General features: G+C 40.3%; 1 protein-coding gene across 1 annotated transcript; it reads right to left on the bottom strand.

Annotated features, from left to right (window-relative positions):
- Positions 1–339: 339 nt before the first annotated feature.
- CASP3 (caspase 3) lies at positions 340–9,834 on the bottom strand. The gene is made up of 8 exons (XM_014945485.1): positions 9,749–9,834; positions 8,104–8,238; positions 6,732–6,824; positions 5,932–6,056; positions 5,314–5,442; positions 2,568–2,743; positions 1,938–2,055; positions 340–1,763 (listed from the first exon to the last, which is right to left on the bottom strand). The coding sequence occupies exons 3-8, from the start codon at positions 6,803–6,805 to the stop codon at positions 1,537–1,539; spliced, it is 849 nt and encodes a 282-aa protein (XP_014800971.1). The 5' UTR covers positions 6,806–6,824; positions 8,104–8,238; positions 9,749–9,834; the 3' UTR covers positions 340–1,536.
- Between the last annotated feature and the right edge of the window lie 2,491 nt (positions 9,835–12,325).

Below are 12,325 nucleotides of genomic sequence, written 5' to 3'. Positions count from 1 at the left end.
GTTTCAAACAGTTAAAATAGACTCAGCCTCCCTCACAAAACACTTCGACAAGAGAGACAAGATCCCTCATAGACAGTCATCAGAGAAATCATCTACAATGTTTAAAATTGCCTCCTCTGAGTAACTTTTGAACCTGCACTTCCCGTGTGTCAATCACTATTCATATTACCTGGCTATATGGGATACAACACCTTAAAGCAGCTTCTTTTCCACTTCAGGTGGTAAGACAGATGGGGAAGACAAGGGAAAGGAGTATTTTGAGAAAAAGGGACATAAAGTTAAAATTAATTTGCAAAAGCTGTCCAATTTTTAACAAATAATACACATAGAAAAGCACGATACAATTTAGGAAACAGTATTTAATTTAAGTTAAAAAACCCCAAATGCCTCTGGAAGTGAACATCAATTTGCTAACATTGTTTATCTACACAATTTAAGAGAGTTTTAAGTCTCGTTTTGCAAGCACTCTATAGTCATTTACCACTCCATCCTCCTCTGATCTTACAGAGACTGCCACAAGCTGAAACATCAACAAAGACGTTTTACGATTTTGTAAAAGCCGGTTCCACAAAATTCAGAGTTGAGGTATAAATTTACTGTTTGTTAACATAATTTAGCTAAAGTCTTGTAATCAACTCAAATGATATCAGGGTTAAGAAGTTAAATTTCTCCAGCACCACAAATCTGGGTTTCCACAGGGTATGCACACAGCACAAAGCAAACCTGGCTCTTATTTATGGCCAGAAAGAGGAAGCTTCTATTCTCAATTGTCTGCTTTCCTTTTGCCCCCATTCTCACAGCCCCAAATGTGCCCCAACAGCTCCCCCCTCGGGAGCTGCAGAGAGACATTTAGGGAGACTGGTCCCTTGGTCACTCATCTTCAAGGCCAGAATACAAAATGTACTTTGAAACAGCTACTGTGTTGCTATAATTGCTTTACCTAATACTCCATATGAAAAGTTATAAAATGACCCAGAAAAAAAAACCTGACTGCATTCTAAATACTCTTCCTAATTGTATGTAAAAAATGAAGTGGCTGTTTTCCCCAGTTGATTCCTAAAGTTATAAAACCAGTCTAGGTTAGTTTATAACCTAAACTTTAAGAACTGGAGTTAAGAAGAAATGTAAGACAACACTGCTATCATATTGCCATCATTAGTGAACGTATCAGGTTCTCAATCTCCTTCCTATTGGCAAAGAGACAGAACCAAACTATTTACAAGAACTGTTTCTTTTCTCTGCCCCTTCTGTGAAGTGAAATGTAGCACCAAATAGATCTGATAAGTGATCTGATTTTTCCCCAGTTTGCTCTGCCTAATTTTTTGAGATACTTAGAGCAGTACTTTCAAACTTGCCTTCCTACCATAGCCAGACTATGTTTTACTTCTAATAACGGACATATCTAACTTTCAGACAGTCATTATGCCACACGCAGTAGTGAACAGCAATTCAGATTCAAAAGTGGTATTCCGTACTAACATTGCATATAAATTACAGATAAAAACATGAACTGAAAAATTCCAAGGTGCAATTCGTTTAGGAAGGGAAGTAAAATTCTTTGGTGAGCATCGAGACAATGCAGGGAATCTGCTTCTTCGCGTTAAAATCCTGGCGAGTGGAGCAGGACTCGTATTCGGCCACTCTGCGATTGACACGAGTCAAAATCTGCATGAGTTCCAGTTTCCTGGCATGTTCCTTCAGCATCTTACACAGGGACTGGATAAACCAGGAGCCTTCAGCTGCATTCCTCCAGGAGTAATAGCCTGTGGCAGAGAGAGAGGTCAAATTGATCAGATGGAGCAAGACAGGGCGGGAGAGCGATTAGAGGAAGCGGTCACCCACCGACTGGAAACAGCTACAAATTGTCATTTACAATATCGATACAAGCTGATATCTAGACACAATTTGTGGAACAAAAATTCCTTTGCAAGTCCCACCTGGAGCTGTAGAATATGCATACAGGAAGTCTGCTTCTACAGGTATTTTCTGGCACATCGTTTCCTCTGATCCACTGTCTGTCTCAATGCCGGAGTCTAATTCTGTCCCTCTACAAGCCTATTTGGTAGAAAGAAGGGAAAATGAAATTAAAAAAAATAAAGAAATAAAGGCAGTAATCATTATCAAAACACTGGGGGTTTGTTTGGGTTGGCTGGTTTGGGTTTTTTTTTCATTTTAAAGACAATAATATCCAGATTAAAAACTGGCAAAAATAACAATTTATATGTAATTTCCATTAGATAGACTCAGAAGAAAAGTAACTAGCATTTATTTAAATCAACTAGACAGTTTGGTTAAGATGTATATTCATTCAAAAGTGCATTCAGAAACTCACTAAAATATTGGTTACTGTTCAGAAAAATTTTACTTCATTTATACAATTAAGGTAATGTGATGGCATAGGGCAGACTGTGCCACTTTTAGACCTGAAAAGAATCTTATTCTCCAAGTAATTCGATTTAAATCAAATTTAGAAATAATTAACTTTTTTTGCACTAATAATTAATGGGATTTTTTTTTTTTTTTAAGTATCCAGCTGATTTGATGAGAGTTGTTCAGCTGCACATCACCTGAATGAAAAAGAGCTTGGGTTTTCCTGCTAAACTCCTGCACCTGTCCCCTCGGAAAAGGCTCGTTAGCGCTTTCAGTTCCAGAGGGCCATCCGTGCCGTAGATTAATCCTTCCTCGCCGTGGCTTAGCAACACGCAAACAAAACTGCTCCTCTTGCTGTGATCCTCTTCAGACACTTGAAAGAAAAAAAAAAAACAAAACATTGGATGTTTCCAACGTGAAGGAAATCTTTGGGAATTAATTCCCATGGTTAGAAACCTCCAACCAGTTTTCACTTCTGAGCAAAAGGAACCTGCTTACTTTACTTCAGGAGGTTGGACACAGAAAAGCCCTACCCATTCTAAGACACAGCCACAGAACGAGGCCAGGAATAGCAGGAGGAGACAAAGAGGGTGTTCCCACAGTGTCTCCAAGTCTGAAAGGTCCACCTTGCTCATGCAGTAATGGGGAACAGTCTCATGATCTGGGATTACCTGAGGGCTGGAGCCCCTCTGCTGTGAGGACAGGCTGAGAGAGTTGGGGGGTTCAGCCTGGAGAAGAGAAGGCTCCGGGGAGACCTTAGAGCCCCTTCCAGTTCCCAAAGGGGCTCCAGGAGAGATGGGGAGGGACTCTGGATCAGGGAGGGGAGCCATAGGACAAGGGGGAACGGTTTTAAACTGAAAGAGGGGAGATTTAGGTGAGATCTCAGGAAGAAATTCTTTGCTGTGAGGGTGGTGAGAGCCTGGCCCAGGTTGCCCAGAGAAGCTGTGGCTGCCCCATCCCCTTCAAGGCCAGGCTGGATGGGGCTTGAAGCAACCTGGTCTGGTGGGAGATATTGGAACTGGATGATCTTTAAGGTCCCTTCCAACCTTAACCATTCTATTGTTCTGTGACTGGACTGAAGGGAAGTTCTGAGTCTTGGGAAAGGATGGGGAAGTCCCACCTCTCATTCCAGAGAATCTTTACTCCTCATCTGTGACTGGACTGAAGGGAAGTTCTGAGTTTTGGGAAAGGATGGGGAAAGCCCTACCTCTCATTCCAGAGAAACTTCACTAGTTGGACTACACAGGAACTGAGTGCAGCATGAAAGTTCTTACTGCTGCAGGGATCCAGGTACCAGCATTATCCCTCTCACTCTTGCCCTGTAGCAAGGTCTAGAAAGACTTTTCAAGCCTCAGAATTCTGTACTTGAACACATTTATGTTTGATATAAAGTGTTTATAGATTTGTATTTTTTTGCATCTTATGGTATGCAAACATCAAAGAACAGAGATTCTCTGATGTCTTTTGTTGCCAGACACTGTGGGGATGGTACTTGAGGACCAAGATGATTCTTTTAAATACATGAAAAGATACAAACATAGTTTAGAAGAAAGGATCCAAAAGGAATTCTCAGTGGGAAACTCAAGAAGAAGCAAGAGTTTGCAGATGAAAAGTGTAGCAATCCCAAAAGCTCTGTTTAGAGCTTGCCAAAACACTTAATTTCTATTCTGGAAAAACACTGTGGGGATGGTACTTGAGGACCAAGATGATTCTTTTAAATACATGAAAAGATACAAACATAGTTTAGAAGAAAGGATCCAAAAGGAATTCTCAGTGGGAAACTCAAGAAGAAGCAAGAGTTTGCAGATGAAAAGTGTAGCAATCCCAAAAGCTCTGTTTAGAGCTTGCCAAAACACTTAATTTCTATTCTGGAAAAACTGAACTATTTAGATTTTTCTCAAGTGATGCACACTCAAGCATTTCTAGAATGTATGGTCAAGCACTGCATCTAGAAGAGTCAGGAAAGGCTGGTTTTTGGGAATCTCTAGTTAAGACTGCAGTCTGTAGCTTACATTGTCTGTGTGGAGGCCTTATGGCACAGGTAAGGCAGAGACCTTTCCGCTGTCAGCAGACAGGCTGCACCTATACTAATAAATTAACCATTCCTGGGAGCATTCTCTGGCATAAACATTAACTGGCACTAAACCTACACCTATGTTAGCAAACACGTTTAAAAGAAAAGAAAACAGGCTTGCTGCAGGCTAACTGGCTGGTGGGAAGAATCCCTGGAAGACTTTTACTGTTGAACTGTGAGCTGGGACAGTCTGGGAGAGGGCTAGTGGGGATGAGCCACAGCCATGCCGGAGAACTTCCCAACAGTTAACTAGAACACACCATATTCCAGGGCTACAGGTAACTCCAGGCACCATTTAATTTACTGGTCTAGATGTGGCCAAGTCCAAACAAAGCAGGACAAACACAAGCAGTAGTATAAAGCTGTCACTTGACAGAAGGGTGTTTTGTTTCACGAGTCAAACAGAACACAAGTTGTTTCTCTAAAAGAGTCATTCAGTCCACACGCTTGCAGTTCTGGTCCCTTGATCAGACCTCCCCCCGGATCAGGACACCTCTTGGGCCAAACCACTCAGCACATTAGCACAGAACCCCTCTACCCAATTAAGCAGGTTTCTTTCCAACTCACAGAGCTTCAGTGATCCCAGGGTCAGAATATAAATCAGTCTGCATTTAAGTTTCAGCCTTTTTTCCAGCCTTCTTTAGAAGATGAGAAAGGATACGGAGACAACAGTCATGGCACAAAAGATAGAGAGACAGCAAAGATGAATAAACATAGAAATCATGATGTACATGTCATCCTTAGCAATAAACCACTGGTAGGTGTGAAAGACCATCTAGAAGAACCATGGAAGAAGAGATTTGAGAGCTAGAGACGAATTTGGAAACAGTAGTTGATTTAAAACACACACTGAACGTATTATTACTTACCATTTTTCAATACTTTATAAATGTCCTCGCATGAAAGATCATTGTTGATCTTTATTTTATATCCCAACTTCATAAAAACTTCTCTGACACTTGCAGCATCTGCGTCTGTACCCGAACGGGATGACATCCCTACATAAGAGAAATGTATTATTTTTTTTATGATTTAGATGGCATGGCCTGATTGAGCCAAACTCTTTTCTCATTTATACCTCTATCAGTTTGGAATATTGTTCCAGATGCACTCTAACAGAAAAAGCATTGCACTGTTATACATGCACACCATCGCCTTCTCTCTTTACCTCCACTTTAGACTCCTTATTTTTATATCTATCCATCCATATAAAGACAAAAAAAAGGATTTCATTTGCAAAAGAGAAACCATCACTAAAAGGTAAGACAGACTTTAGCACCTACCAATTTTTCTCCCCATTACTGCTATATCCTAATGTCTTCCCTCTAAGCATATTTGGAAGGATGCACTGAAATGAACCACACTCATTCAAACTATTTAATTTTACATTGCAATCAAAACAGGTCTACATATTTATTTCTGAAGAGTAACACATGCCACTAATTTATCTAAATTAAGGAAAAAACTTGAAAATTTAAAAATGGTACCCGTGTGTTTGTGGAAGTTCTTGTTGTTTATTATTATACACTGCCCCATCTCTGGATAATCCATTCTATAACTGTATTCTGGCAGAATTCCAGAGTCCATCGACTTGCTAGGAGGTAGGTTCTTCCTGTATAGAAATCAGACAAACTAAGTACTTGGAGGCCAAGATCAGCTCTCAGATTGTAAATCTATTCTGAATTTGAAACCAAAAGTCATATTACCACTGAATTTCTACAAGAAAACATTCAAAACCTAGAAAATGACCAAGACTCCATACACAGCTGTAATTCTGCCTTAACAAGCACACCAACTACACCACCTCTTGTGACTCTGCAAGAGCTGTCAGTTTTACTCAGTGTGTATCTGTTGAAGTCAGTATGGATTTTCTCATTTAAGCACATGGGTAAGTGGTTACAAGATTGGGGGGCGCTGTCATATGATATTCTACAAATAAAAAGTTTGTAATGCCCTTAAATCTAATATTAATTGACATACTAAAAAGAATGACTTCAGAAACAAATTAAGTTCCCAGAAAGCATAATCTGATGACAGGGTTACACCAGCGTAGTAACTGGCCGTCACTAGGAAGAACAGACCTGCATTTCCTCCCTTCCACCGTTGTAAATGCCTCTCACACTTCCACTTCTGCACACATAACCCCACAGCAGGTCAGGTCAAGCAGCTGAATTGGTTGCCACAGGTTTAGGTGAGCATTATCACTTCCATGGCTCTCGCCTTCTGTTACAGCCCAACATTTCTCAAAACTTAAATTGAAGACTTAAACCAGAAGTTCCTCACTTACCCTTTGGAACCAGGAATAGATTTTGCATCTGTCAGATCTTCCCCTGAACGTGGTCCATCTCCTGTGTCTGCCATTATGGCTCTCAATGATCAGCTTGAAAACATAAGAAAACGGAAACAGATGACAGTTCATTTTCATATGAAATACTACCTTCAGATTGCTCAACATTTGTTAGGTTTCCTTAAAGCCTTACACAACCAGAGAGCAATTTTTTAGAATTATAGAGAAAACAGGAATGTTAAAAGGTGTTAGCCACACTGAATAACTTTAGCCCAGGAGTACTAGTACTGGTGGGCAAAAAATAACATTTCTGAGAAATTCCTACATATATTTGAAAAGAAGAGCATGAAATATTTTTCTAAATTACTGCATTCTAAAACAACTCTGGGAAAAATAGTCTGCAGATCCCTGTGACCAAATCATCGAAAAGGCCTACAAAAAGCAGGATAAGAGACAAACAAATTGAAAACAATCTTTAAAATATTGTAATGTCCGTACATGCATTAGTAGCAATTTAGTATTATGAATATTGTGTCATATATGGATCTCCATAAGACCGAAACTGAAATCTAAAACCAAGCTACACAAGTTATCGCATGTGTGCAAAGACTAACACAGATTAGATTTTGGGTCATAGTATTTTGAGAAATAAAGGATTTCTCTGCATTCCACTTCAAATGAAACATCACTGCGTGCATGTGAAGGTAACTATATAATATATATAAATAATATATATTATATAAATAACATAAACCCACAATGATATAACTTTAAATAGTTGATGAAATAAGCTCTATGCTGTGGGCTGCTATTTACTTTTGATCAGAACACAGGACAAGAAGTGATGATGGATACCAAGCCAGACATCAGTTTAAAAGCAATAAACCTCCCTCCCAATTACTCTGTCTGTACTCATGGGACACATTGCCACAACTTACCTTTAACTTGGGATCCAAAAAATGATTAACATCTTAAAGTTAAATCGTCAGACAAGACAAAGTAATAAATGCTCAAAAGTGAAATAAATGCTTAGACCTTAAGAAGCAAACAAGGCACTATGAGGCAAGAATTTTAAAAAACTTACTTAGCAGATGTATTTATGGTAAATAGGGACGTATAAATAACCAGACCAAGTAGCAAGGTTTGCTGGTCCAATATGATGAATATTCTTAGTTAAGGCTTAGGCTCATTGGCGGCAAACTATATCTGCCATCCTACAGCACCTTATTATTATTATATTAGGTCTTTTAATATCTATTCTCTACCACAAACATCCCTTTTCTGCGTCAACAATTACTGATGTATCAAAAGCGCGACTCTGGGTACGTATAACCCTTTATCTTTCCTTGTTTCTTAAAAGACATTTACTTACCCTTTCAGTGACTTCAAAGGATCTTCAAGGTTACTTGGAAATACTTTTCCGTGTATCTTGGAGCACTGATGTAATTAAAAAATCTTCTTGCTCACAAAACGGTATCACGTAAATTTGTAGCACACTGGAAATTTTCTGAAAACCAAATTACAGAAGTATCAAATAAGCTTGGTATTTTAGAAATAAAATTTCTAAAATATATTATTGCGTTACATTCCAGAAATTCACTTTAAAGACAATATCATGGGGCAGGAACTACATCTATGATGCTGAACCTGCCTGCCTAGCACCATGATCTGGATTCATTCATCCTAACTTCAAATTCTAATGTCTTAAAAGTTCCCAATGTGAAAAAAGACGAGCACTTCTCAAAGGTAATTCAAGTGCCTAAGACCTGTAGCATGACAGGGGCAGGGAGCATTAGCATTGACAACAAAGTCTTCTCTAGAGTGACAATTTGTGCATCCATCCAGCTGTAACTGAAAAGCAGAGCTGCTGATCCCTGGCAAGTGGAAAGAACGGCTTTCATTGACAAGAACACTAGAAGTTCCTCTTCTCCAGCAGAGTCCAGCTTTCAGGAGTTTCTATGCCTCTTTCAACCCTGTCCCTAACACAATCATCCTTGGCTTTGGTTTCCAGCTTTCCTGACCTCCCAGCTCAACCCTTTTTGATCAAAACTTTATTTCGTAGGAAAACATCTACCCAGACTGGCTCATAATTCTGATGCGACTCAGGCTGTTCCTTCTTCTGGAGAAGCACAATCCAAACCCTTCACTGTGGCTGGGATTAATAGGAGAGACAGGGAAATGGTTAACTTTCTTCTTTGCTTGTTCTTTAATGACAGTAATGAAGAATCACACCATATAAAAAAAGCACAGTATCACTTCCCAACTCCATTTTCAAGCCAGCAGGTGTACTAAGTGTAGCCCGTATCAGCATGGAATTCAGCTTCTGCTAAAACCCCAGGTGTTCATCCCAGCTGTCTGGCACTGGGAAGATCTGCAGTGCCAGTGCTGCAAGCACCAGAACCAGTTAGTGCAAACTAGTAAATATGTGCCTACCTGAGCTGTGGTCGCCCCCGAGTATCATATACACCATGCCATTAGGGACTGGTTTTAATAAACTGGCAGGAATAACACTGGTGAACAGGAGAAGATCAAGTAGGCAAACTGGAGACCTAACAGACTGGGATCTATTGAATTCTTCTCTAACACCAACGTTAACCAAGTTGCAAACAATAAGATCTTCAACACTTAAGTGACCTTAAATTAAAACTTATCTCCTTTGACCCTTTTGCAACCTTAAAACTGCTGTCCTTGATCCAATGCCAAAGAAACACTGAAATTAGAAGTAGCCGCCAGCAAACCCTACAATTACAATGAACTACAGTACTCTGTTTCTGAAAAAATTAAAGCACATTTTGTAACACCATACCATAAAAATATTTCTTACTAAAGCCTTTTCAAGCCTAGGTCACGGCCTACAGTTTCAGTTGTTTAATGGTTAGAACCTACTGCATTCTACTGCATCACAACTGGAGCTTGTCTTTACAGAAGCCAGAGAGATACTGAATTAAAACTGGGTATCAATAGTTAGCTATTTAAATTACACATGCTTTATCTTCAGAATAGAATCTGTAACTCACCTTCAACATCCATCAATTTCTGAGCACCTTAATGCACCAAGTCACCTGCACTTCTTTAAAGAACAAAAGACATCCACAAAGGGATGTCTGTTGTGTTGCTAGGCTCTCAAACACACGTCTTATTAGGTTTTCTGCTCTAAAGCACCAGTCAGGGTAACAGCAACGCTCTCTGGAGGACGGTGCTGATTCTAACAGGCTACTAAGGATTGCCTCATCTTGGTTTAGGTAATGCAATGATGTCATGGTCGGTCATGCAGAATACCCATCTCCCTGCAGACAATGATCTCATGCTGTCAGGGATAGTGGCGGGGAAAAAATCAGGACAATGCATTAAGAATTTATTTTAAATTGTTATTCTCCCCCTTGATATTCTTTTCCCTGAAAGCTTAGGTAAGACAAGCTTTTCACTGTAAGGAAACTTAAAAAAACAAGTAGCTGAAATCAGCAACAGCATTTTTCTAATCTAGCAGAATATGTTCTGTAGGTTTCAGGAAGCTCATTATACAATATTTTATCTTTAAAAAATAGAAAGTTTTTTTTAAAATCCTATATAACAGAGATAGCGAATATAAAGATGATGCTACAATGATCTTTACAGGTACCAAAGAGTAAAAAATAAAGTGCTTCAGAAAGATCCAAAACTACTACACCCAGCAAGCTACCAAAAATGACCAAAGTCTCTCTGTATAGCAATAAAAGCAAAAATGTATTTTGCCTTATATAAATGCAGTTGTTCCAATGCTTTTCTTTTGATAGGAAAATTATAAATAAAACAACGTTTATACTCTTTTCCAGCCTGGATTCACTTATTCTACCTGGACCTACTGAAAATACATTCATATCATCACATATCATCACTGCCATAAGAACCACCAGGTTTCTTTTTGAAGCAATTATATATTCGAATTGTGAGCCAACGAGGCAAATTAACGACCCAGTGATAAAAATAATACCAAAGCTTCTCAGACAGGGAAGGAAGCAAATAACTGAATAGTCTCTAGTTACCAACTGTATCTGGAAATATGCAAACCACAGGAGACAAGACAACACATGCTCAGTGTGTGTCAGCTGCTACAGAGCAATGACTGTAGCAGTATTAAAATACACATCCAAAAGAGAAACAAGTATCGTAAAACATGTCCTAAAAGATTAGGAAAGGGCACAGTTTTCCACCTCACATGATTGCAAGAGAAAACGTCAAGCAGTCAAAGCAGTTTTGGGTTTTTTTCACACATGCAAATATATATGTGGAACATTGTGCTACTAATGTAGCCATGCAAATTTCTTATTTTCCATTCTACCACGTATAATAATAATAATTTATAATTATCTAATTAATAATGGAAGGAAAATACAGAAGCTGACTGTATGAAAAAACTACCATTTGTATTTTCTTTGGGGCCTTAAATGACATACTGCTACTATTAAATACTACTGCTACCACTACACTGATGGAAGCGTGCCAGTACTGTGACAGCCCTTCACATTGCTTCTGGTCTAGATGAGATCTTCAGAAAGCACTGCCATGGGGCCAGCATTCTGATCTTCCAAAAGCAAACAGACTTTCAGTTAGTCAGCACTAATCTGCAAAATCAGTGAGACCTGAAATTATTCTGAGAGCAGACTGGACCCTTGGTTATTAATTCACCTCTACCTATTAACCACATCACCACTGCAACAGGAAATAGCCCCGTTGGGCTCCTTACTGTTATGGGCAAGCCTAGCGAGAAACAGAATCATAAAATCGTTTTGGTTGGAAGAGACATTTAAGATCATCAAGTCCAACCGTTAACACAGCACTGCCAAGTCCACCACCAACCCATGTCCCACGACTAAACCATGTCCCTCAGCACCACATCTATATGTCTTCTAAACACCTCCAGGGATGGTGACTCCACCACTGCCCTGGGCAGCCTCTTTCAAGGCTTGATAACCCTTTTGGGGAAGAAATTTTTCATAATATCCAGTTTAAACCTCTCCTGGTACAACTTGAGGCTGCTTCCTCTTGTCCCATCGCCTGTTCCTTGGGAGCAGAGACCGACCCCCCCTGGCTACACCCTCCTTTCAGGGAGTTGTAGAGACCGAGAAGGTCTCCCCTCAGCCTCCTCTTCCCCAGGCTGAACACCCCCAGCTCCTTCAGCCTCTCCTCACCAGACGTGTGCTCCAGACCCTTCACCAGCTCCGTTGCCCTTCTCTGGACCCGCTCCAGCTCCTCAATATCTTGTAATGAAGATAATTAAAGGATATAATTACCAGTCGGAGGGTCAAAGACTAGATTACCAGCGCCATCCTTCAACCTCGCAGGGAACAGACCGACACCACCCCATCCAGGGCCGAGTTTAAAACTAAAGCTTTCTTCCCCTCCTCCCTCCCCCCCCGCTCCTTTTGTTTAGGCAGCTTCTCCACAAAAACAGGCTTAAACGAGCAAATTGTCTTGCCTTAAGCTGCAGGGAGAGCGAGCCCCTGCGCTCTCCATGAGGGGAGGGCCCGGCGGCCGCTCTCCCCCAACCGCCCGGGAGGCCAAGCGCCGCGGCGGGGGGCGAGCCCACCCCGACCACCGCTCGCCCCGCCACCGCC

This window comes from Calidris pugnax, unplaced genomic scaffold (genome assembly GCF_001431845.1).
Source record: "Calidris pugnax isolate Ruff unplaced genomic scaffold, ASM143184v1 scaffold58, whole genome shotgun sequence".
Classification (NCBI taxonomy): Eukaryota; Metazoa; Chordata; class Aves; order Charadriiformes; family Scolopacidae; genus Calidris; species Calidris pugnax.
Note: the sequence above shows the minus strand (reverse complement) of the source record. Positions and strands in the feature narration are given on the sequence as shown.

Excerpts from the sequence above, each read along its gene's own strand:
- CASP3 (XM_014945485.1), bottom strand. The coding sequence starts at position 6,805 with ATGGCAGACACAGGAGATGGACCACGTTCAGGGGAAGATCTGACAGAT. Across the intron at positions 6,057-6,731 it reads TCTATTCCTGGTTCCAAAGG|GAAGAACCTACCTCCTAGCA; the intron begins GTAAGTGAGGAA and ends ATTTCTATACAG. Across the intron at positions 5,443-5,931 it reads GAACTTCCACAAACACACGG|GGATGTCATCCCGTTCGGGT; the intron begins GTACCATTTTTA and ends TCTCTTATGTAG.